The sequence below is a fragment of the Mytilus californianus genome, unplaced genomic scaffold (genome assembly GCF_021869535.1).
Source record: "Mytilus californianus isolate M0D057914Y unplaced genomic scaffold, xbMytCali1.0.p SCAF_3, whole genome shotgun sequence".
Classification (NCBI taxonomy): domain Eukaryota; kingdom Metazoa; phylum Mollusca; class Bivalvia; order Mytilida; family Mytilidae; genus Mytilus; species Mytilus californianus.
In genome coordinates this window covers 36,352,907-36,376,508 of record NW_026262679.1, presented here as the reverse complement: position 1 = coordinate 36,376,508, position 23,602 = coordinate 36,352,907, and the positions used below count along the sequence as shown (strand labels likewise).

The 23,602-nt window shown below is 32.9% G+C and overlaps 1 protein-coding gene across 1 annotated transcript; it reads right to left on the bottom strand.

Annotated features, from left to right (window-relative positions):
- Positions 1-1,018: 1,018 nt before the first annotated feature.
- On the bottom strand, positions 1,019-23,147 carry LOC127734467 (vitelline envelope sperm lysin receptor-like). Its single transcript, XM_052244352.1, has 10 exons — positions 23,031-23,147; positions 14,830-14,871; positions 13,996-14,038; positions 10,577-10,800; positions 10,111-10,271; positions 9,227-9,381; positions 7,345-7,429; positions 3,418-3,583; positions 2,532-2,565; positions 1,019-1,356 (listed from the first exon to the last, which is right to left on the bottom strand). The coding sequence occupies exons 2-10, from the start codon at positions 14,863-14,865 to the stop codon at positions 1,079-1,081; spliced, it is 1,182 nt and encodes a 393-aa protein (XP_052100312.1). The 5' UTR covers positions 14,866-14,871; positions 23,031-23,147; the 3' UTR covers positions 1,019-1,078.
- Positions 23,148-23,602: the final 455 nt, after the last annotated feature.

The following is a 23,602-nucleotide window of genomic DNA, read 5'->3' as shown; positions in this document are numbered from 1 at the left end:
TATTTATAAAAGGAAAACTGAAATAAAAGAATCTGTCATAGAGCCTATACATAGTGTTCAATGTCTGATGTGTACTGAGTGACACACGATTTTTATTGGCTATTATTGGCTTTAAACTATTATAGCTTTCAGTAACTGCGAGTACTTTTGTGTTTATGTTAAGATTTTTGTGTGTTTTGTATCGATCTGATTAGTTGAGTCCTTTTCAACTGATTTTTATAGTTTGTTCTTATGTCTTATTGTTACACCACTGTCCCGGGTTAGGTGGAGGGATTGTCGCCAGCAAACATGTTTGACCCCGTCACATTCTATATGTACCTATCTCAATTCAGGAGCCTGTAATTTTAGTGGTTGTCGTTTGTTGCTGAATATCATATTTGTTTATCGTTTATTGTTTAATATAAATCAGGCCTCGTTTGAATTGTTTTACATTTGTCAAATCGGGACCTTTTATAGCTAACTATGCGGTACGGATTTTTTCTCATTTTTTAAGGCCGTACGCTGACCTATAGTTGTCAACTTATATGTCATTTGGTCTCTGGTGGAGAGTGGTCTCATTGGCAATCATACCACATCTTATTTTCATATTCAAGATAGCATAATAGTATTCGAGTACTCTCTGATTTAGGAATATTGAGTGAAAGGAAATCATCGGTATATTTGAGAGTGAAAATAAAAGGATTTTCTAGTCGTTTTTTCCTTATCTTTAGGAAGGGTTTGAATATAGTTTGCTTCATGTCAGTTAAACCGTCCCTTTTTAATCCTGAGATGTATTTACCATACTAGGGGACAATAAAAAAAAACATAAATCGACGAAAAAAGACAACACCATGAAAAAAGAAAAAAAAAGCATGATCCGATACACAATTGTTCTTGAAAGACTGCACAGAAAACTATATTTAAAAAAAAGTCCATTGTTATAACTACTGGTGAATGACATAGCGGTTGGTTTAATATAGTTAACAAGTGGATCAGAAGAACAATCACGAATTAAATAAAATTACATGAACAATCAGGATTCTGTTACAAATGTTTTATTGTCTAGAGTAGCAAAATTATAGCATAAACAATTTTAATTTCAAGCTTTTACTTTTTCAAGCCCCATTTTTTCTGTTCGTGTCTGCTCTAGACTTGGCTCCTGGTTGTCTTTACGTTTAAGTTTTATACATTTACATAAAGCTACAACAAGTAATACTACAGCTATTCCACCAATAACACTTGTAGCTGTAGCGGCAATCTTCACGATCATATCTAATCCAACAAGTTCATGCTCATCTATCGTTGGTTGGTATAACAAATTTCTCAAGTGTTCCAACTTGTATTTAACCGTGCGAACAAAAAGCAGTCTTTCTTTCTCTGTAAAAAAGAAGTTTATCTTTTAGATACTTTTATTGTCTGTCCGATTTGAGATTTCTTGCCCGATCGTCAACTAGTTACAAGTTAGTAAATCGTGTAAATTATAATTGTTACGTCAAAAAATTGTCAAACAATTCACGTTTCTTAAAATATTAATGAATCGAGTAAACAGAATGAATGGCTTTGCATGGAATCATAATAGAGTCATCCGTTTCAAATTTAGCTTTGTAATAGTATAATTTCTTTTATATTCACAACCTTCTTTAAACTTAACAATACTAGAATTACACAGTTTTCCAGTTTTTGATTGAACTTTGTCAAATTTCTTGTTTTTAGTTACGACAGTGTAGATGTTTTAATCGCAATTGGAGTTTTCAACAAAATGATTCTTTTAGCGAGTTTCAAATACATCATTTCCTTCCATCCTGAACATGCATGAAATATTTGCCACTGAACGATAAGCAACCAACAATCAATCACCATTTCCTACACAGCTTAATAAAAGTTGGCAATTGTGAGAATTTTCAGATTTGTTCACAGATATTTTTGTACTATTTTTCTATTTTTAGTAAACAAAGCACACATGTGTGATGTCTGTTGCGACATCATAACCCTGTGTTTAATCCATCAGGTTACGATTTTGTCCCACCATAACTCTTAACGGAGCAGTCCAGGGGCGATTCACTTATGACAGACTTAATCTAATGCCTTTAAACTTCGGGCACTAATACATCACAGGTGAGAGTGATTAATCATGATGATTTAAATATAATTCTTTTGAAAATTTAGTGAAAGAAAACATCGGAATTCAATAATCTGTCAGTTTTAGTGTAATCCATAAATTTATTTGGATAAAGTTTTTAAATGAAACAAATACATTCCTTTGTGAATGTCCTAGATGTTGGTAAAACTAAATTTTGCATAAAACTTTGCTAGTTGAACTGTATTGCTTTCTAAGCAAATGTTCATCTATTTGAATGAATTCATACAGTAATAATTAAGAAAATAAGAGATAAATGCATTATCTTTTCGATTTAAAGTTATAGTTCAACTCAAACGGAGCAAGAAAACTACATGTAATTTCATCACAGTTCGAATAAGAGTATGTATGTGACTTAGACAAACAAGATAAAAATAGTAAAGAATCTTTTTAATCAATTACATCATACACTTACCAACAGATCTCTTGTTTCGTAATGCACAGGAGGACTGAAAAAACAAGTATAATATATTTATCTTCATTTGGAGTGATGTTAGATTTGCCATAAAAATATTACAATTGAAGAACTATGTGAAGAAAGTTTATACATACAGGTTCGATTTATTGTAACGTTGTCAAACTAGGTTAATGTTTACAAATTTTCTTACAAAACACTTTAGGGGGATATTCCTATTAATTTTAGTCTTAACTATCTCGAAATATCCTGTAATAAAAGGACAACAATGGACATATCAGACTCGTTATTTAGTATACTCTTAGGTAAATTTTTCCTTCAACTTTTGTATAATTTTAACATGTCTTTGAACAAGCAGAGAAACCCAGACTGTACTATTGTTAGATATTGCAACAACATCTTGTAGTTTGGAATAACCCGTCATCAATGGCCTTTAAAAACGTAGATACTGCATACAAGTTAAAAACTTCAGCAGCCTAACTTACGAAAATCACATCTTTTGAGAAAGTATAAAAGTAACATTGGTAATTTATCCAATCAAATGCTTTTGAAGTTGACAGAACTAGTAGATACATGTTAACCATTAGGATGTTTCAGTAGTTTTTTTTAATACACCCCAATCTATTCCAACTGATGCTGTACACGTAGAAAATACACATCAATATAATGCTCCATCAGTATTTTTTTTTAGGACTGAACACGTAGAAAATACACATCAATAAAATGTTTCAGCATGAACACGTAGAAAATACACATGAAAATAATGCTCCAACAGTATTTTTAGGACAACGCGTAGAAAATACACATCAATTTAATGTGCAGCAGTATTTTAAGAACTGAACACGTAGAAAATTCATATCAATATAAGAGTTTTTTTTTAACTTACCCCATCACAAACTGCTGAACAAGTAGAAAATGCACACTGGTAAGATACCTCAGCAGTATTTCCTAACGCTTCCAATAGTCCGAACACTTTAAAATGTGGACTGGTAGCTGTCAATCCTTTTGTGGTAAATCCTACAGTTTTTGGAAACACGATACCATCTCCACATCTAAAATAAAAGATGAAAAATCGAAATGTCAATTATTGAATATTTTTTGCGATGTTTACAAGCATCCTATAGTTTGTACTTTCATCTACAGGATAGTCAATTTGTTTTATATCCGAAAGTATGAAAGTTACTTTTTTTTGGCGATATATGCATGCAGTTCCTAATGCCAAAGTTTTTTGAAAAACAAAATTAAAAAAAACTGACAGGTTGCTCATTTACGTACCTATTAACTTAAGTGGAATTTAAAATTGAAAACCTTTATGTACAGGAGAGTTGCCAAGACTTTCCTAGTACACAGTAAACATATTTTGTGCTCAGACCACAAGAGTGACATTAAATACAAATATTTTGTTTTAGGAAGGGATAAATCATACTTTGTAAAAAAAAAAACACAAAAAAAACAACAACAACAAAAACTTTGTAAAAAAATTCTCTGATTCAAACAAAAAATATTTTTGTTTTTAAAAAATATTTTACCAAATACCAGTCAATATACAACAATATACCTAAAACTTGAAATTTGAAAATTAAACTATCAAAAAATTAAGTGTCGTGAAGTATATTTGAAATTATCAGAAAAAAATCTTTTTAAAATCAAGGGCAGATAATTATACCGAATTTGATTGGATAATCCGTGTTTTTTTTTTATTTTTCAGGTAAATAAGGCCCATAAACCCCTATTTTTATTTGATATTTCAGAAGTATAAATGAAAAGCAATTCTCTTAGCCAATTTTAGCCTTCTCTATCGTTTAACCCTTTCCCTTCAGGCATTTTAGACCTTTACTTATCGAAAAGACACTACCAAAATTCAATTGAATACTGCATTCGCACCAAAGGTCATGCACTGGCCATATTGGACTCATATGAAAGATAATTGATCGAATATTACAGAAAATTAAATTTGAAGATAATTCGTCTTTTCTAGGTCATTGGTATCTTTCCACACTTTTTTTCTGACTTGTGGGGAAAACATTGGGTGGGGGGGGGGAGAGTCGAGTAGAGACATATTGTTGCGCTAATAGGGTATAGTGCTGGTGGAAACTCAATGCCCCAAGTCTGTTCAGTCAAGCAGTAAACTAAATTTGGTCTTTACAAGGAAAAATCATTGAATTACCAATGATAACTTGATGTGGCGCACCCTGGACCGAGGCCAATGGAGCAGAGGAAAAAGGGGGGGGGGGGTGGTGGGTGGGGGGTGTAATTGGGTACACACATTCTTTTAAAACAAACATAATTATTTCTGTTTTAGACTTTTGCATGTAGTTGGTTTTCTTTTTGAAATTAAGTTAAGTTACATTCAATATAGGAAATAATTTGTTCACCTTCGGCAGTGAGATTCAAACACACGACCATCCCGCTGTGGGTTGGTTCAGCATACCCCTGCATCATTGGCATCCTTAGAAAATTATTAAAATTTTAGTAATTAAGTCTACTACTCAAGACGTGAGAGAAAAAACTATAAGATCATCATCCAGCTTGTTTTCTTTTAGAAATTATATATTGAGATGATATATTTATGTTGCCAAATTCATGATTTTAAGCAAATGTAGAAGGAATCTATACCTTAGTCTGTCATTTTTTCATTGACATAGTCATGTTCCTTCATCTAAACAAAAGTGTTTTTAACTTTATCATAAACAAGCACTTACGAAACAATGTTTTGTTACATCTATTTCAACTTCGCTAGAAAAATTCAGGATATTTTAGTGGTTTTTGTCTATTTTTCAATAAATTCTGTAAGAAATGACTACGTATTTTTAGCGCATTTCAAGTTTGTGATTGCGCTGGTACACTATTAGAATCACATTTCAGTTAACTAGTGTACAAGTTAGAACTATTATTTTGGGATTATTCTTCCAAAACACACTGCACAGTTATTGAAAATAGTCATATCCCCCTCCCCCCCCCCCCCCCCCACAAAAAAACCAAAACAGTATTCTATGCACTACTTTGTGAAAACATTCAGTTAAAATTTGAAAAAAAATAAATGTTTTTACAGAAAAAAAACTTGTCAGTAAGAGGCAAATCGACTATAAACAGATAATGACAGAAGTCTGATGCACATTAAATCACATTGGTGGTATTCTGAGAATTATTTTGAGCCCTTAACCACATCTGCACGTCAAAGAATGCCGATGAAACAAGACATAACGCTAAGAAAACGTCTTAAAATTTGCTCGATAAGGAAAAATTAAGTTTCCTCTATATAAACAATATAAAATAACCCAAATTTCGTTAATTTCAATGTATTTTAACGAAAAACAAGGTATGTGACCCCCAGTTTTTATGTTGAAATTTGAAAGTACATTGACCCTGAAGTGTTTTACAGAAGTTTAAGAAAAATCTATCGTTGAACATTTAGACAACCCAGCTACCTTAACTTTCCATTCCGCTATATAGATGATATCCTCTCACTAAATAATCCAAAGTTTGGTGACTATGTTGAACGCATCTATCCCATCGAACTTGAAATAGAGGACACCACAGATAAAGTTAAGGCTGCCTCATATTTTGACTTATATCTTTACATACTTTCCTATCATGATTTCCTCGATAAAGGGTTGCTCCTTACAAGGAATTTATTGAACCAAGGATTCCAAGTTGTGAACTTGAAACCCCCCTTTGAAGGTTTTAAGGGCGCCATCACGAGTTGATTGACCGTTATGGAATATCTGTCACAGATGACCACGGATATGTTCCAATTGTCGTAACCACAAATGCCCTCCTTTCGTCGATTGTGACATCACCGGATGAGACTTATCACGGGATTTGTACTTTCATCAGGAACTGACTACACTTCCGGAGCACCTGAAATTACCCGCGGATTTTGCTGGGGTTAGTGTGGCTCAATCTTTAGTTTTCTAAATCAGTGTTTTGTGGATCTGCTTGTCTTTTCGTCGATTACCATGGCGATGTCAGACTCGTTCGGCATCAAGACCATGGCTAGGGAGTTTACCTGGTGCTGTAGTATAAATACATGTATGATTGGCGACTTTAAATCCAACAATCCATATAAAGAGAGTGACACGTTCTCACCAAGTTTAAGAACCATTGCAACAATCATGATGGATCCGTGGATGATTTGTTGCAAGACCGTATGTCTGCCCCTATCAAACATTACCTTTTTCAAGGGGCAGTCAAAATTTCCAGCTATCCATTTTGGTCAACCCTTGTCACAGTCCTTATTTGTTTCGTGTAATGTTTAATTTCTTGTCGTCCTGAACATGAACAAATATTTGCCACAGGACCTGAATAATCAAGCATACGTCAATTTATTCTGTTCGTAGGCAGGTTTGCATTAACTTCAAAACTTCAATTCATTATTTGATATCTACCTGACAACTATTTTTTGTAGACATCTTACACATACCTATACATATACAGTATTCTGTGTGTGTTTTTGTACAGTACCTACCCTACACCCAGTATTCTATAAGTATGTGTATTGTTATTATTGTATTAGGGAGTTACCATTTGATTTTTATGGGGGGGCTAGGATGAAAAATTTTGTCCTGCCTTTTTATTTTTCCCTCTATTCGGTCCTGCCTTGATTTTTAGTTTATCCTGACTTTTTTATTTAACTAAATTGTCATCCTGCCTTTTTTTTACTCAAAACTCCTGTCCTGCCTATTTTTTTCAAATTTCATCCTAGCCCCCCCCCCCCCCCCCCCCGCCCCATAAAAATCAAATGGTAGCTCCCTTACTAGGCTTAACATCTATTCCACCAATCCCCATCCCACATTCACTGTATGAAACCTACCCTGCGCTCAGTATTCTGTACGTTTGTGTATTATCACTGTTATAAGCTTTACACCAATATGGTATTACTCCAACCTTGCCACTACCTGAAGTTTTAGCAACAAAAGCATAATATAGTACAAAATTATAAGTACGTGTTTTTTCTTACTTAAGGATGTACTTAAGTCAGGTTTAGGAGTTTTTGTCAGATGTTCGGACTCCTTGGTTTTATTCCTACGATACAGGGTAAAATATTTTGATCCATAACACCAATTTTTCTTTTCATATAAGACTTCAATAGCTCATAAAAGGTCATTTACCCAAGCAGATTCTTGATTTCTTTTCTTTCGATTTGAGACCCTAATAATACAAATGCAAATATAAGGTAAAAGTCCGAGTCAGCCTTTTCTCGCCATTTCTTAAATATTAAATATCTCGAAAAAAGCTCCATAACCTATCAATATTTTTAGCTTATTTTATTCCTTAACTAATGCTCTTCTGACTTAAAGTATCAATTTTAAATTCTAGATTTTTTAATTTCACCTAAGTACATCCTTAATATACATACTATTTATTTTCTAGAATCAAATTTGTTCAAAATATTTGTTTTAAATCGTTGCATTTATTCATGTAAAAAACGGGAAAGGTTGCTTACACACAGTTAGTCCTATAACATATGACTTGGCATTCTTATCCAATTTTTTTCGTTTTTATGTCGATATATTTATTTATTATTTTTTTTTTTTGGAAATGCAAAGTAGTCCTATAAAATTTACTTAGCAGCATGTGAAAAGAAAATAAGCTAAAAAATTATGAAAAAAATAGTCTTTAAGTGTTCCGTCGAACCGTGTGTCTCGCCTATGATTGCTACTGTCAGTGCAAAAGTGCAATGTTTACTACCAAAAAAACAGTTCAGTTATCAGTAAAATACGGACAAATTGAAAAAAAAAATCAAGTATTTCTACAGATGCTTATTCTTGATTATGAATATACTTCTGTCCGAGTTTCGTAACATCTATCAGTAAAATACAGGAAAATGGAAAAAAAAATACTTTCAAAATTTTCCAACAAATGTTAACTCATAATCATGAAAAAGCTTCTGTCCAAGTTTCATAAAATTCTAAGAAGGTTTGACAAAGTTATTGATTTCAAATACGTTTTCACCAAGAACTGTATCTAAATATTTAAGAAAAAAAGCAGATATTTTCACAATTTTGTTCTGGATACAGTATCCATCGGTTATGAAGAAGCATCTGTCAAGGTTTCGTAAAATTCTATGATAATTTGCTACGTTTCGCTTCCGTGACTTTCGTCGAACGCTCGACAAAAAATAAGAACCAAATATAGCAGACAACTAACGACAAACATTGAAATACAGTCTCCTGACTTGAGACAAAGCAAATAAAAAATGTGGCAGAGTAAAACGTGTGTGTGAGCAATCACCCACCTCCCACCTAAACATGGGACACTGATGTAACAACCCAATATAAGAACAACCTTTAAAAATCAGTTAGAAATTTTAAAGCACTTGACATATCAGATCGGCACGAAACACATAAACAAAAACATCTAACAAAAAGACAAAAGACTCAAGTACCAATCTAAGAACACTAGCTGTTATTGAAAGCTAGCTCAAAGACAATTTCAACCATGTTTCCTATATTAAAGTATCAATCAGTACACATCCAACGTTTGGGTGTAAGAACGTCATAAACAATCTGAACAAAGCAAGACCTTGTGCAATGCAAAAAATATAATATCAACAGGATGTAAGACCATAATTGTTCATATAACAATACAGCAATATATATTTACTTTCGTATTTGTTTATTAAAAAAAAATATTTCAATTTTGGTACCGATAAAGACAATATTCAAGGATGTAGTAGTCGCATCTTTACTTACTTCCATCAATCGACAATTGTAATTTTACTTTCTTTTGCATAGATATTGTGTTCCCTGTTATTGGTCGACCTAGAATATCCACTAAACCAAGGCTTGTTATACCAGTGTATCCCTCTCCTATATGACTCTCCAAATCAGCTGCTATACGTATCCCACTAAAAATAAATTGTTTTCCGTTTTAATTCGTTAAATAGGTTTGATATATAAAAAAGTGAATATTTTTTTCGCGAATAGAGAATATTAAGATTTATTGATAGATAAATTCCTTGCCAAACACTATATGCTTACTTAGAATGAAAACATTTGAATGAGATATGAATATTAGACAGAAACGATGAGTCTGATTTTTGACGTACATGCTAGCTAACATGATAACAACCGGAAGGATGATATGTCACCGTATCCAGATATATTATTCTGACTCCCTATCAGTCTTAATGCCACGTGTTTGGTGGAGAAGCAGCAACTACCAGTTTAAATTCTGGTTTGACCCAGCTGTGGATCGAGTCAACTTGAATCGAATCACTTCCCGACCTCGATTTCCAGGAGACACTGATGCGGTTCAAAGAAAGATTAAAAGGACATTTCTTTTTTAATTAGTTGATATGTTGTTAGATCCATTACGGATATGTTTTTGAAGATTTAAAATCGGCTTGGCACGAACCGTATAAAATTTGAAAAAAAAAACACAATTCTTATAGAGTTTCATAGTGAGTAGGCTTACTATATCTCTCTGCTTGTGTGTACAAAATGACTTTTTCTTATTTTGAAAGATTAAAAAAAAGGCGCATAACCCGTTAGCATCAAAATAATGTGTGTATACATTGACTGTTTTCTCTAGCATATAAATATGAGCAATACGAATGAATATACTGGTTACAAACTTGTCATCGATGGTTCTTTCAGGCGATGTGCTGTTAGACGCTAGTCCTTCTGTAGTACATGTAATGGTATAAGCTTCATACTCATGCATTAAAGAGTCATTCGTATATCCCCAATATACATTCATTTCCACTACATACAAGTTGGATTCGTTGTGTGATTGCTTTAGGTAAAAATAACATCATTATAGTAGTTATAAAACGTTAAATCTCAAAGAGAACCTGTCTAATCTGTGTTTTAAATCCGTTGTTACCAATTATTGGAAGATAGATCCATTTCTGGAAGATGCACTTTCATTAAAGCTACTGAAACTCGTTGTTTTTATTCACCATGTATAATTTAGAACTCTTACTTGGATATTGAAATATAAATGTTCTTCGTCTTAATTAGTATTCTTAAATATATTTTATTCTTGAAAATATAATTCTTAAAAGCAATCAAGACGAAAGAAAGAAAAATAAAACTTACAAAAAAGAAACAATCTGTTCCTTTTGTACCAGTGCCGTCATTTGTATAATAGATATTAGCTGATACAGTGTCTATGTTAGTGGGATCTAATAGCCGGATATGATATGTAACTGCATCTGCACATTTGATTTCCGCAATTACATAAAGTTCTGTCTGGATTGTTACACTTGCTCCGCTAGCATCAAAATCAGCACCAGAAGCGACGGTTCCACATGAATGATTAACTAAAATGGACAACAGTTATGGGGGAAAATTAAATTGAAATCACCATTCTCTCTGCACGTGCTCGTATTCACTATAAAACATTGGAACTCATTAAGTGTCAAAAGTATTTGGATGGTACAGCGACCCTTACTCTGTAAATGTTTAAATCAGTTATGCAACAAGAGTGCACACGCTGAAATGTCTCGCCTTCTTTAATAACCATTGATTTTATGTTGATAGTCCTAAATACAAAACTTTACTACAATTAACACATAAACTTAACATGATCCAAGAAAATGAGGTCAAGGTCAGATAAACCAAACGAGAAATACATGTACACCTTACAATCATTCAATAAACCAAACAAAGTTCACCTATTGCTTATTGTTTCTAAGAAACAGTCTTAAACAAGAAAACGTAACATTGACCAATGAACCATGAAAATGAGGTCAAGGTCAGATGAACCATGCCAGACAGACATGTACATCTTACAATCAATTTAGGCATTAAATATAGTTGACCTATTGCTTATAGTATCTAAGAAACAAACTTAACCATGAAAACTTAACATTGACCAATGAACCATGAAAATGAGGTCAAGGTCAGATGATACCTACCAGACAGACATATACACCTTACAATCCTTCCATACATCAAATATAGTTGATCTATTGCTTATAGTTGAAGAAAAACAGACCAAAACACAAAAACTTAACACTGAGAAATGAACCGTGAAAATGAGGTCAAGGTCAAATAAAACCTGTGAGACTGACATGTACATCATAAAATATTTCCATACACCATTTATAGTTGACCTATTGCATATAGTATTAGAAAAAAGACCAAAACTCAAAAACTTAACTTTGACCACTGAACCATGAAAATAAGGTCAAGGTCAGATGACATCTACCAGTTGGACATGTACACCTTACAATCATTCCATATACCAAATATAGTAGACCTACTGCTTATAGTATCTGATATATGGACTTGACCACGAAAACTTAACCTTGTTCACTGATCCATGAAATGAGGTCGAGGTCAAATGAAAATTGTCTGACGGGCATGAAGACCTTTCAAGGTATGCACATACTAAATATAGTTATCCTATTACCCATAATAAGAAAGAAATTAACATTACAAAAAATGTTGACTTTTTTTTCAAGTAGTCACTGAACCATGAAAATGAGGTCAAGGACAATGGATATATGACAGACGGAAACTTCGTAACATGAGGCATCTATATACAAAGTATGAAGCATCCAGGTCTTCTAGCTTCTAAAATATAAAGCTTTTAAGAAGTTAGCTAACTCCGCCGCCGCCGCCGCCGGATCACTATCCCATTGTCGAGCTTTCTGCGACAAAAGTCGCAGGCTCGACAAAAACTCTTCAAAGATACCAGGCTTATAATTGTTGTACTCCAGATGCGCGTTTTGTCTTCATGAGACTCATCACTCGTATCAACAGTGGAATATCCAGTGAACGAAAACAAAAGAAAATTCACTCTTCTTATGATAGAGTCGAGTAAGTCAATAATAAAACAATACCAGTGATGATTCTGATCAAAAGTTATTTCTAAATAATAATTGTTCATTTTAAAGAAATTATTTGTTAAACTGTATTACTAGAAATATACATGTAAATACACGATGTTTTATGTTCAGTAGTTATCGAGATAATTGCTTTAGAAGCTTGTGAAACTGAAATTTAAAAACTGCCAATCTTTGCTGCATATTGATAAAAAAAAATGGAAAAAAATCATGAAATACAAAATCGAAAGATCTTTCGGGTCACCAATTTTCTGAGTGTTCAAAAAAGTCCTTAGCATGTTACAATTTCTCAAAGTATGCCTATTTTTTAACACCTAAGGTATCGAGCACACCGGTCTGCTCTTGTCACATGTACATTCAATAGAGAACTATTGTCTTTTCGTGAATATAAACATTTAAAAGTCTGTCTTAGCAGGTTAAAAAATTAAAGATAACTATTTTTATAAAGTATGTATCTTTCTACTATTTTGTATGTAATTTTAAGAAAAGGTCGTCTCAAGTTTTGTACAAGTATTTGCGGTCTTCTCGATCTATTCACATTCAATGTTTATACATCGAGATAAGGTCGGTTTGATTTTGCTTAGTAACTGAATTTTAAAAGTGCCAATCTTTGCTGCATTTCAATCGATTTCTTTGGAATTTTTTCCCCGACTTTCTCTGATCTAGCTATATATATATACGAATAATTAGCATGTTCCAGAGAGGTATACAGACAGTAAAAAAATAAATTGAAGTTGGTACTCCAGGAATTTATTCGCATAGCAACATTTTAAACCAATTTTACACCCAGCTTCTGTGGCCTGCTTTACTCGTCGTTTGCTATTTAAGGAGGAATATGATAACATTGAGTGGAAGTTTTGTTTTTATTTCAATTTATTTCTATTTTTACTATTTACCAGAACGTTTTTACGTGAATCCATAATTGATAGCGTCCTTGCTAAAATGTGTCAAACATTGAGAAGATCTAGTTTTCAGTGTTTACAGGGGAGGTAATATTTTGTCACTAGATTTCCCACTGTTAAAACAGTTGGAAGGCCAAATCAAATACGACATTGAAGAGCATTAAAAACTGACAATCCTAAGACGGTATGCCAAACAAAACTAAGGCAATCTATACATGGGAGAGAAACCCCTCAGTGTTTCGAATAATCAAACATTTTATAAACAGTAAACTTACCGAAAAAAATAACATATCAATGATATGTCATGTCAATACAAAAGTGCTGACTACTGGCTTGCGATTGACATTGTTGTATGAAATCTTGTATGGAGTACAGACATCGATACTAGTTGATAATTATTTACATGGTCGGCATTTCAACATATGGAAGACCTTATTTCCCCCTCGTTGATACTACTTTCAAAAACTAGTATACTAATCAATTCATTCCCTTCTTTTGTAAACAAAAAGTGCAGTTACGTACTCTTTAGGGTCGTTTAGATATCATTTCACTTGAACCACTAACAGAGAACTGTGAACAGTTTGGAAAATTTTCTTGCCAACTGAACAGTTTGGTTTAATGGTACATTTTTACTTTTGCACACAATTATTTCCTGTATATTTTGTAGGAGGAATGTTCATTTTCTTCCTGTCTATATATTTGTTGTCAATTCTCATCAGGCTAAAAATCCTTCTGTGAAGACTGCGTTCTATGATATACGTACCATTATAGACATAGTCGGCTGGTGGAGCATTACTGTATACAGTCTACAACAAAATTTAATATCGCTGTAATTTGTAACATTCTTTCAACTAATTATATTACCTATATGTATACATGTCTTTATCTCCATTGCGAATTTCCCAAAAAATTAAACGTTTGCATGAGGACCAAGTGCTTTGATTTTTTCTAATTTAACCACAAATCGTTTATAAGTATTTTTTTTCACTTATACGGTAACCACAATTTGCAGGACAACATTTTGTCTCGGTGGCATAATGATATTTCAGAACGACAGATTGATTTATGCGGGTGTATAAAAGGTACACTAATCTGTAGACAATAAATTCACAAATTAATTGGACGGAGATCAAGTCAATTAGTGAACTGCAATCCTGTCGTCAAGAACATGGTGGGACATGTTTGTAAAAAAAAAATAATCAAAATTCCAATACTTAGTGATAAGATTGTATAAATAAAAGCACGTGTTTATAGTGTTGTTAAGTTGTTGACTCATTTAGATTTATCATATTCCCCGTGCTCTCGCTCTCGCTCTCGCTCTCTATTTTGAATTTGATTTTAAATTGAAGAGAACATTGTTAATTGAAGGTCGTACGATGACCGATTATAGTAAATGTAAGTTGTTTATATCCTTGTCCTTTGATTGCTGGTGGATAATTATCTCATTGGCAGTCATATCACAAATCTCCTTTGGTTGCTGGTGGATAGTTATCTCATTGGCAGTCATATCACAAATCTCCTTTGGTTGCTGGTGGATAGTTATCTCATTGGCAGTCATATCACAAATCCTCACTCTTATATAAAATCAAAAACTTACCGAAAATAGGGAACCAAAAAGCAGTGCTATGATCATTATTTGCTGAAAGTTGGAAACGAAAAATTATATTTAGTCTGTCTGCAGCTAATGTGAATATTTAGAACTTAAAAGTTATCTATATAGTGTTTGGTTGTTTTATTGGTAGGATGAATTTACTTTTTCATCTAATTATATTATTGTAATATACTTTTGTAAATGATTTTTAAATCATAAACATAATAGCATTGTGTTCACAAACATTGGCCATATTGATGATTTCACGGTAGGAATAAGTGTGCGTGTGGGACTGTGTTTTTTTTCTATCGTACGAATCGGTCTGTTTTTTCGAGTCCACTTTCCCCCCGGTTAAATTATATGAGGTCAAATCGATTTACTCTTATTTCGCAAGTATGTATGTTTTATTCATAATTACTTCAAAATTACTTTTAATGATATACAAAACGAAAAAACAAACAACAATTATAAAACCCGTCACATAAAAAAGTGTTAAAGATTGAGCAACAAGCACTCCACCAAACCTGTCGAACTCGATTGCTCCAAGGTGGTCACCTGTTTCTGCTCCACTATTGACATCCGCCGTATTACTCTTAGATTAATGGATGACTGTAACTGTAACTGTTACTGAATATCAAAGCTAGATGTGATAACTTCAGAGTGATCATGTTAAAGAAGTTTCCCTTGTATTTGTTTCACTAATACCAGTGAATATAAAGTGCGGATCCTGAAATACCATTTTCACTGTATATGCCATAAATTTCTAATGTAGAATAATAAATAAACAGACGAAAAATTGATGATTTTGGAATAAAATAATAAATAATATATCAAATGGATTGTTTAAATAAACTCATGATACAGATAAGAGATGCAGACGGTTTTATATCACACATACAGCGATCAAGGTGTGAAATCGTTACACAAACATGTAAATATTAAGAATATTTCACGAACAGAGCGTGCATGAGATTTAAAAGCAGCAGTAAAGTTTTATTTTCAGAAAAATATACCTTTTAACATAATCATTAATGTTGTATAACTTAAAACAGGTTTTGTTATTCAGTTTGTTGCTATTGAGTTAAATTCCATTATGCTGCTTTCGTTAGGCCTAAAAAAAAAAATCTGTGTTTCCGGTAACATCATTTTGAAAAAAAGGGTCGGTAGGTCGGATTTTTTTTTTTTTTTTTTTTTTGACATTGTAAACGAAATCCGGAAAATTATCATGGTTTTTCTAAGTCCGGGTCCGATATTAGTTTCAAATACCGGAAGTGCGGCCATTTGCAATGTTTTTGAAGCACATGCTGTGCAAATTTCTTGGATTTTAACCTATTTGGAATACCTTTTGACATAAATAAAATGTTTTACTGGATTTCTGTGCCAGTAGAAGCAAGTTAGATAAAAATTATGTCGATAAAGAGAAGCCTGTGTCAAAAACAGGGTCGGGGCTAAAAAAACAGGGTCGGTCGGGTTACCGGAAACACAGATTTTTTTTTTCTCGGCCTTATGCGATTCATGTTTGCTGTTGAATAATGATACAATACTTTCATATTCACTGTAGGGGCGATTCTTTTCTATTGTATATGCGGTGTATTTTCACAGTAGGAATCTTTTTCATTTTCATCAAATAGAGTGTTAATTCAGCCGACTCGGTGAGCAACTAAATAAAGTCAGAAGGTTTATATAATGCTTACTTTGTGAGTGAAAGTCTAACGAATTGCAAAAATGAGTTCCGTAAAAATAAGAGCATTTATTGCTGAAAATATTCAATTCAATGTTTTTAATAATTCGTAAGGATATATATGTGAAGGGTTAATTATATCCATTCCAATCACATTTCATCATTGAATATATATACCTTGCACAGTTAAGCACATTAGCGGTCACCGAAAACTACGCTTAAGTTTTGGGTTTCGGTCTATATCTAGTGTATTATTACATCACATACTAATGAAATGTAATTAATGAATGCATCTTAGAGAATGAAGAGCGTTCACACAACGACATTCATTATTACGCTTAAGTGACTGGTTACGTTTTCAGTATATGTTTATATCTAAGGAGCTATATACATCACGTATCGATGCAAGTCATCGGTGCGTATATCTTGGACATAAAAAGAATACGCACATTTGAAATTGCAATGACATATTGAGAACAGATTTTAATGGTTTTGTATCACTGGTATCTCCACGTTAAAGTTGATTTCGGACGTTACTGTGTAGCGAAGCGAAGTTGGTAGATAGAACGTCAAAATATTTTTCATCAAAGACTTATGGCCGTAACATTAGGTATAACATGTTTAGGAAAACAAAGCTTACAGCATTGCTTATTTTGAAAAATACATGAACACCCATTATTAATTTAAACAGCAACAAAAATCATTAAACGCACGGTCACATTTAGTTTTCGAGTCAACGTACCATGCTTTTATTTATAGTTTAATCAAGCTTAAGTGTTTTTGTTAACTACCGTTCGTTGCAAATTCTTGTACTGTTCGTTGTGCATTTTGACAGCTCAAAGTCGATCAATATATGGTAAAAATATGTATATAAAATAGTAAAACTGCTTGCCAACTTTTCGAAGCTTATTTAATTAAGTATTACAACTTTTTACGGAAAATTCGCAATAAAAATACGTTGTACTCATGAATTTTCTACCCCCGAATATTTTCGAATCCGTGACACACTAATGGCAGGACGATGTGTTGCATATCATCATGACCTTTACCTCAAGATCAAAATAATAGATTTTTTTAGTTATTTTTGCGAAATCTCTCAGAAACTGGATTGCAATCAGGTCCTCCCAATGAGTGGGTTCCACTTGGTCCCACATTCAACATACACAAAATTCAGGTGCTTTAATTTTCATTATGAAATGGTATAAATGTCAAAAAGTTTTAAAAGTCGTTACAAAAAGTAAAAGATTGAGTTTGCAAAGGAGACAGCATATGTTCTTCTCGATATTATTAGCAACGAAGTGTACAGTACTGTTACGAAAACCCGCAACGAACGGTACAGTTCTATTACGAAAACGCGCAACGAACAATACAGTAGAAACAATTTTATAAACTGAATCATGACTATTTTAGAAAATCATAATAATAATAATGAACTAGGTATGTGGGATATATTCTGGAGGAAGATACGCTCACTAACCTGCACATATACATGTATCAGTTGTTATTTAAAGTTATTTAATGTTTGCATTTTTAAAGCATTTTTAAGCGAGTTTTTGTAAACATACATGCGTTTATCATTAAGTAAGTACAATTCGAGTTAGAATTGGAATTCTTTAATTAGAATTGATGGCTTAACATGCATACAACGTGAATATTATATTTTTGTATACAAACTGTGTGCAGAACTCAGAATATGCTTCTCTCGCCTTTTTCTTTATCGCTTAAAACGCACACCGTCCGCAATCAACTGTACGGTAGTTAAGCATGTAAGATAAGTTTGATTTTTAAATTGTAAATATCATCAATATTCAATTTATCATATGAATATCGTCAGTTTTTGCATGCCCAATTATCACATAAAACCACAATGAAAATCCATCCCACCTCAATAAATCCCAGATCAGAAATGATCGCTTTTACAGTGATGATGCATCGCACCAAATGTAAAACAAATCGTTTTCAATAACTTTATTCTAGATTATGTTGATTTAATAACATTTTGTTGGACTTAGATCATGTTATTGTACATGAAATGTGTTAAAAATAAATTCAAATCAATTATTTTGTAATTTCAAAACGTAAACAAACACATTTTTTCCTATTATCCTTCATTCTACAATAGTAATACTCGCATATATGACAGTGAAAATGAACTATCTGGGTTCACACTTTATATACACTGTAACACGGTCCAAATATAAAAGTTATCAAATCCAACTGGAATATAAAAGATAAAAGTCTATAACTAAATTTTAAAGATTTTCTTACAATTTTGCGTATTTCAATTTATTCTTAATGTTATTCGTCGCTCAATGATTCTATTGAAGGATTTTGGAAGCAGGAGTTCCCGGATAGAATCATCCACCTTCGGCAGGAAAACTGAAAATCCTAGTCAATTGTAGTCGAACATGTGGTGTTCGAACTCGCAACGTAAGTGTTGACAGGTTTTTTGAAGCTTTTTGAAATATGAGGGTCTAATGATGTCTATTGTCATATAAGTCAAGGCTTTTTTACAGAAAAAAGGAATGTCGGTAAACAGCTAGTGTGTCCGATTTCTCTGTTTAAAGTACATTTTAGAGAGTAAGATAATTAATATGTTTAATAAATTTTACTTCTCGCCTGCTTTACTAATCATGGTTGAATTTATATTGAAATTATTTAAGATAAATGTTTTACTGCAAGTATCAGATAGACTTAATACATGTGTATTATCAATAATTCATGAAAATGAGTTCAGGGTCAGATGAACCCTGCAATACCGGCACTTTACAGTCATTCCATATACCAAAAATAGCTGACCTATTGCTGAAACTAACTGAGAAACATACCTAACCACAAAATTTATTCTTAACAAATGAACCATTGAAACGAGTTAAACGTCAGATTAACCCTGCCAGACAGCCAGACAGAAATGTACACCTTACTATCATTCCATATACCAAATACAATTGACCTATTGATTACAGTATCTATGATACAGACTTGACCACAAAAGCTCAACCTAGATCTGAAATCTTGTGTTGGACAACAAACTTATCGAGCATCATCGATATCCTTAAAGCTATCTAAAGGCTATGCGACGGATTCAACATTGGACATTTGCATAAGGGGGTGTAAAGTTGAAATAAGTTTGTGACTATGACATTGCAGACAATCATTCCAATCATTCTCTTTAAAAAAAACCCTCTGGTGGTGGACAACAATAACAAGACTACACGTGTCGTCGTTCTAATCATACCTCCATTTGTAACTCGAAGTATCAGCAAACAGGAATTAGATGTTGACAGATCAGGAAAAGCGTTCAAACGTTACAACTCATCATTGTCGAGCTGCTGACCAAAAATTATATTAAGTAGTTAAGGCGATTTGTTTTAAAAGTTAATACAACATATTGAAAAGTTCAAAGATTTCAAAAGTGTTTACACATTTCTTCCCTTACTGTTAAGTTTTTGATTGAATACGAAGTTATTCTGTTTAGAAGTAGCTGAGAAAAGTGTAACGGAAATATGTGTTAGAAAAACGGACAGACGGACAAGCTCAATGCAATACCGCCCCAACTTGCATGCAATTTTAATATCCTTCGTCCTTCGAGGTATGAACTAATTCCTAGTCGAACACAACTTTGTATATGTGAAACTATATTTTTGACATTCATCTTGCAAATAAACATTCGAACCTTTTTTAACGACAAATCCTCATATCATTAAAAGCATTCAACATTTCTGGGTCCGACAGTACTCGTGTATCCGTCATCGTACTTCGTTTGCAGGGGGTTTAAAAGCTAAAAAGTGTACTTTGTGTTATTATTTTGCTTAAAACTCTATAAAATTCTTTACAAGTCTGCTACAATTACAACACAAAGGGGTTAGAACTTCGTAATTTTATATATGACATACCAATACGAAGCTATTTTGTATTAATACAGTCAGGATTCTACTTTGTCCAAATAATCTCCCCATTACGCCAGCTAATTTTTACAATCGTAAAAATGGAAGCCATTGTAGGGATGACGCACTGCCAATTTAGCTCTTAAAAACCGATAAATTTATCCACATAGCACCATTATGATCCTTATATGCTAGTTGTCTTTTAAAAGACAAATGTATCTACTAGCTATTGAACATCATTTAATGTACTTTAAGTCAACTTAAAACTATTGTCTGATCGGTTGTCAGGTGGAATTTTCGAAAGTCCAAAAACATTTAAAAAAATTCTAATTAAATATTTCGTGGAAGGGCAGACACAAAATTTTCAGAGGTTGAAGACTAATAACCCTAGATAACACACACAAAAAATGAAGGTTTTTAGAAGTTATGCATTTTTAAGATCCACTTGTAAAGTCTGTCGTCAAGTACTTTTAGTAAAAATTTGTTATTCAAAGACACACCTACACTGTTGTTATGACTCTTTAGAAAGATATTTCACTTGACACATATATTTCATTTTTAGTACTGTGAATTTTTAATGTTATTAAATCAACCTGTAGCCTAAATATATAAAAATAATAGAATCTGAAGCGAGATGATGTATCAAATATTTTTGCTTTATACGTTTTCAAGACAGAATAGTCAACCCAAACACGCCTGAACATGGAAAGGTGTACTCGACTTTTTCTTTTCGATGAAATTATTAAAATTGAGAATTATTGCCCATTTTGGGGATTTTCCCCAAAAAACTGTCGCCGGGTGTAGAGATGCAAATTAATTCTTCAAAAAGATTATTCTTTTATCTTTCTGAGGATTTTTTTTTTGGCGGTATTTATGCTTATGCACAAAAAAATCCACTTGTATTTGCACCTACCACAATCGACTGTTTTATGAAAATTTGTCTATAATTTAAAAGTTTACAAATATCTGGAAGCTCCATCCTATAATTTAAATAAAACACGTATATAAGATGCATAAATCCTAAATTATGCACCTTGATTAAACTTTTAAAGCCCATAGAAACACATGTAAACAATTCAAATATACCAATTTGGCTTTTTTACTTTCTCTAACAAAGATTTTCATTTCTTTTGATTAATTTCATCTGGATATCCGACTGAATAGTTATATCACAACTATTTCTATGTAAATTTGTAGTATTGTGGCCGGGTTGAAAATATTCCTGAATCGACTCCTTTGACGACTGTCTTTAAAATAAACTTTTTAGGAAAATGAATAATGATTAATTTTGAAAGAAATATCACACTTTGAACGCGATTCTTAAAAACAGCAAATACATCAATCTTTAATGATCATTTGCATTATTTAAATAATCTCCTGAGAGCATATAGTTCATCTTACATGGCCATATATCTACTTTTAGATCTATTTGGAATGATCCTGCCAAACAACTGAGATGGCAAAATAATCAAAGATGTCAACCGTTAATATGAATAGAACATAACTCTCAACTCACTGTAGTTGTAAAGTTAATTGACACAAATTGCTGCAGTGGCCTCCTATAGAATAATATCGATTATCTCTAGGCAGTACAAGAAGCAAATTGCAGTGGCGGATTCAGGGGCGAAGAGGGCGTACGCCCCCACATTTAATCGGGGGGGGGGGGGGGGGGGGGGGGAATTGACATCGGCAGTTGGTATGCGTTCAGTTTTATAGAATAACGCCCCCTTTCAAAATTCCTGGATCCGCCCCTGAATTGTGCAAAGATGTCAGGTATGCCATATAATCAGATGAATATTGTTTTGTCAGTAAAACATAAGAATTGATTTTTTGGTCCCAGATTGGTGTCTACCTTTTTTCGTAAATGTTAACATGTGATGAGCAATACAAAATGTGCTTTTAAAGAATAATAACGACTTCATACTTCTACGGTGTTGGGGTGGGATTGTGGTTGATATCAGCTCTATAGGTTTAAGTGGGTTCGTGTTGCTTACGTGTAATGTGTTGTATGATTCTTATTTTTTTTTGTCTTTTTTTCCTTTTGAAAGGTTTTATCTGCCCTTCAAAATATGATTTGTTTTTTACTCCATTGACATCTTCTTTCTTAATGAAAAATAAAAAAATCTCAGCACATGTCTTATTGAAAAGTAGTAAACAAAGTTGCATAAAGTCTTGAAAAGAAATTTAATGCAAGTTCCCGCTCTTTCTAGTCATCCTCCTAGTAAATATATAAGACATTATCACTGTGTCTAAAATATACACTAATTAGTGCCATTTTGTTCTTTATTTTGTCTTTTGACTTTTTTGATTCGAGCGTCACTGAAGGGTCTTTTGTAGACGAAACGCGATTATGGCGAACAAAATTTTAAGCCTAGTATCTATGATGAGTTACAAAATGTATTCAAGGGAGACCTTAACCAGCCCTAAATTATGGGTTACCCTATTGACTCCCCTGAACAAAATGGCAACGACAGTAATTAATCCACCTGTATACAACACATTACCAGATTTATTTCATATGCTTATTTAAAAAAAAATTGTATTATGGCAAATTCGATTGCAAATATCATGTTCAAATATACTCAGGAAATTAATTTACTGTAATTCAGTTTGTGTACTTAAAGACGAGTTAAACTTACCTTTATAACTTTCCCTCTGGTGCTTGTTTTTTTATGTTTCTTGTGACAATATGTGTATTAATGAAATCCCACGTGCAATGTCAAAAGGGTGTTCTCGACTGCGGAACATATGAAACCGTAAACAGGAAAATATGCGAGCAGCAATTGAAGGAAAATAAAAGCTTCAAGAAATTGTTATTGTCTTGTCTATATATCCAAAATGACCTTTACAAACTGCTATTTGGAACGATTAATAAAAGAAGATGTGGGTATACGACAGCAACCAATCGACATCCCTCAAAATCACTTTTTGAGGTCAACATAAAAAAGTCTACACAATATGTTAAAATCTCCCCTGATTCAAGAAAGGTTGTAAATAGATATGTAAATGTCAAACATCTACCATCAAAACCAAATTCCCTAAAATGTTAAAAGACCAAATCATTTAGACCTACTGGCAATGTTCCGTACTTGGGACAGACACACATGGCGGGGACCAGGTTACAGTACTCGGAGGTAAACACGACAGATTAGCCATCAATAGGGGTAGGAAAATATATTGGGGAAAATACATTAAAACCTGTTTGCAGGGG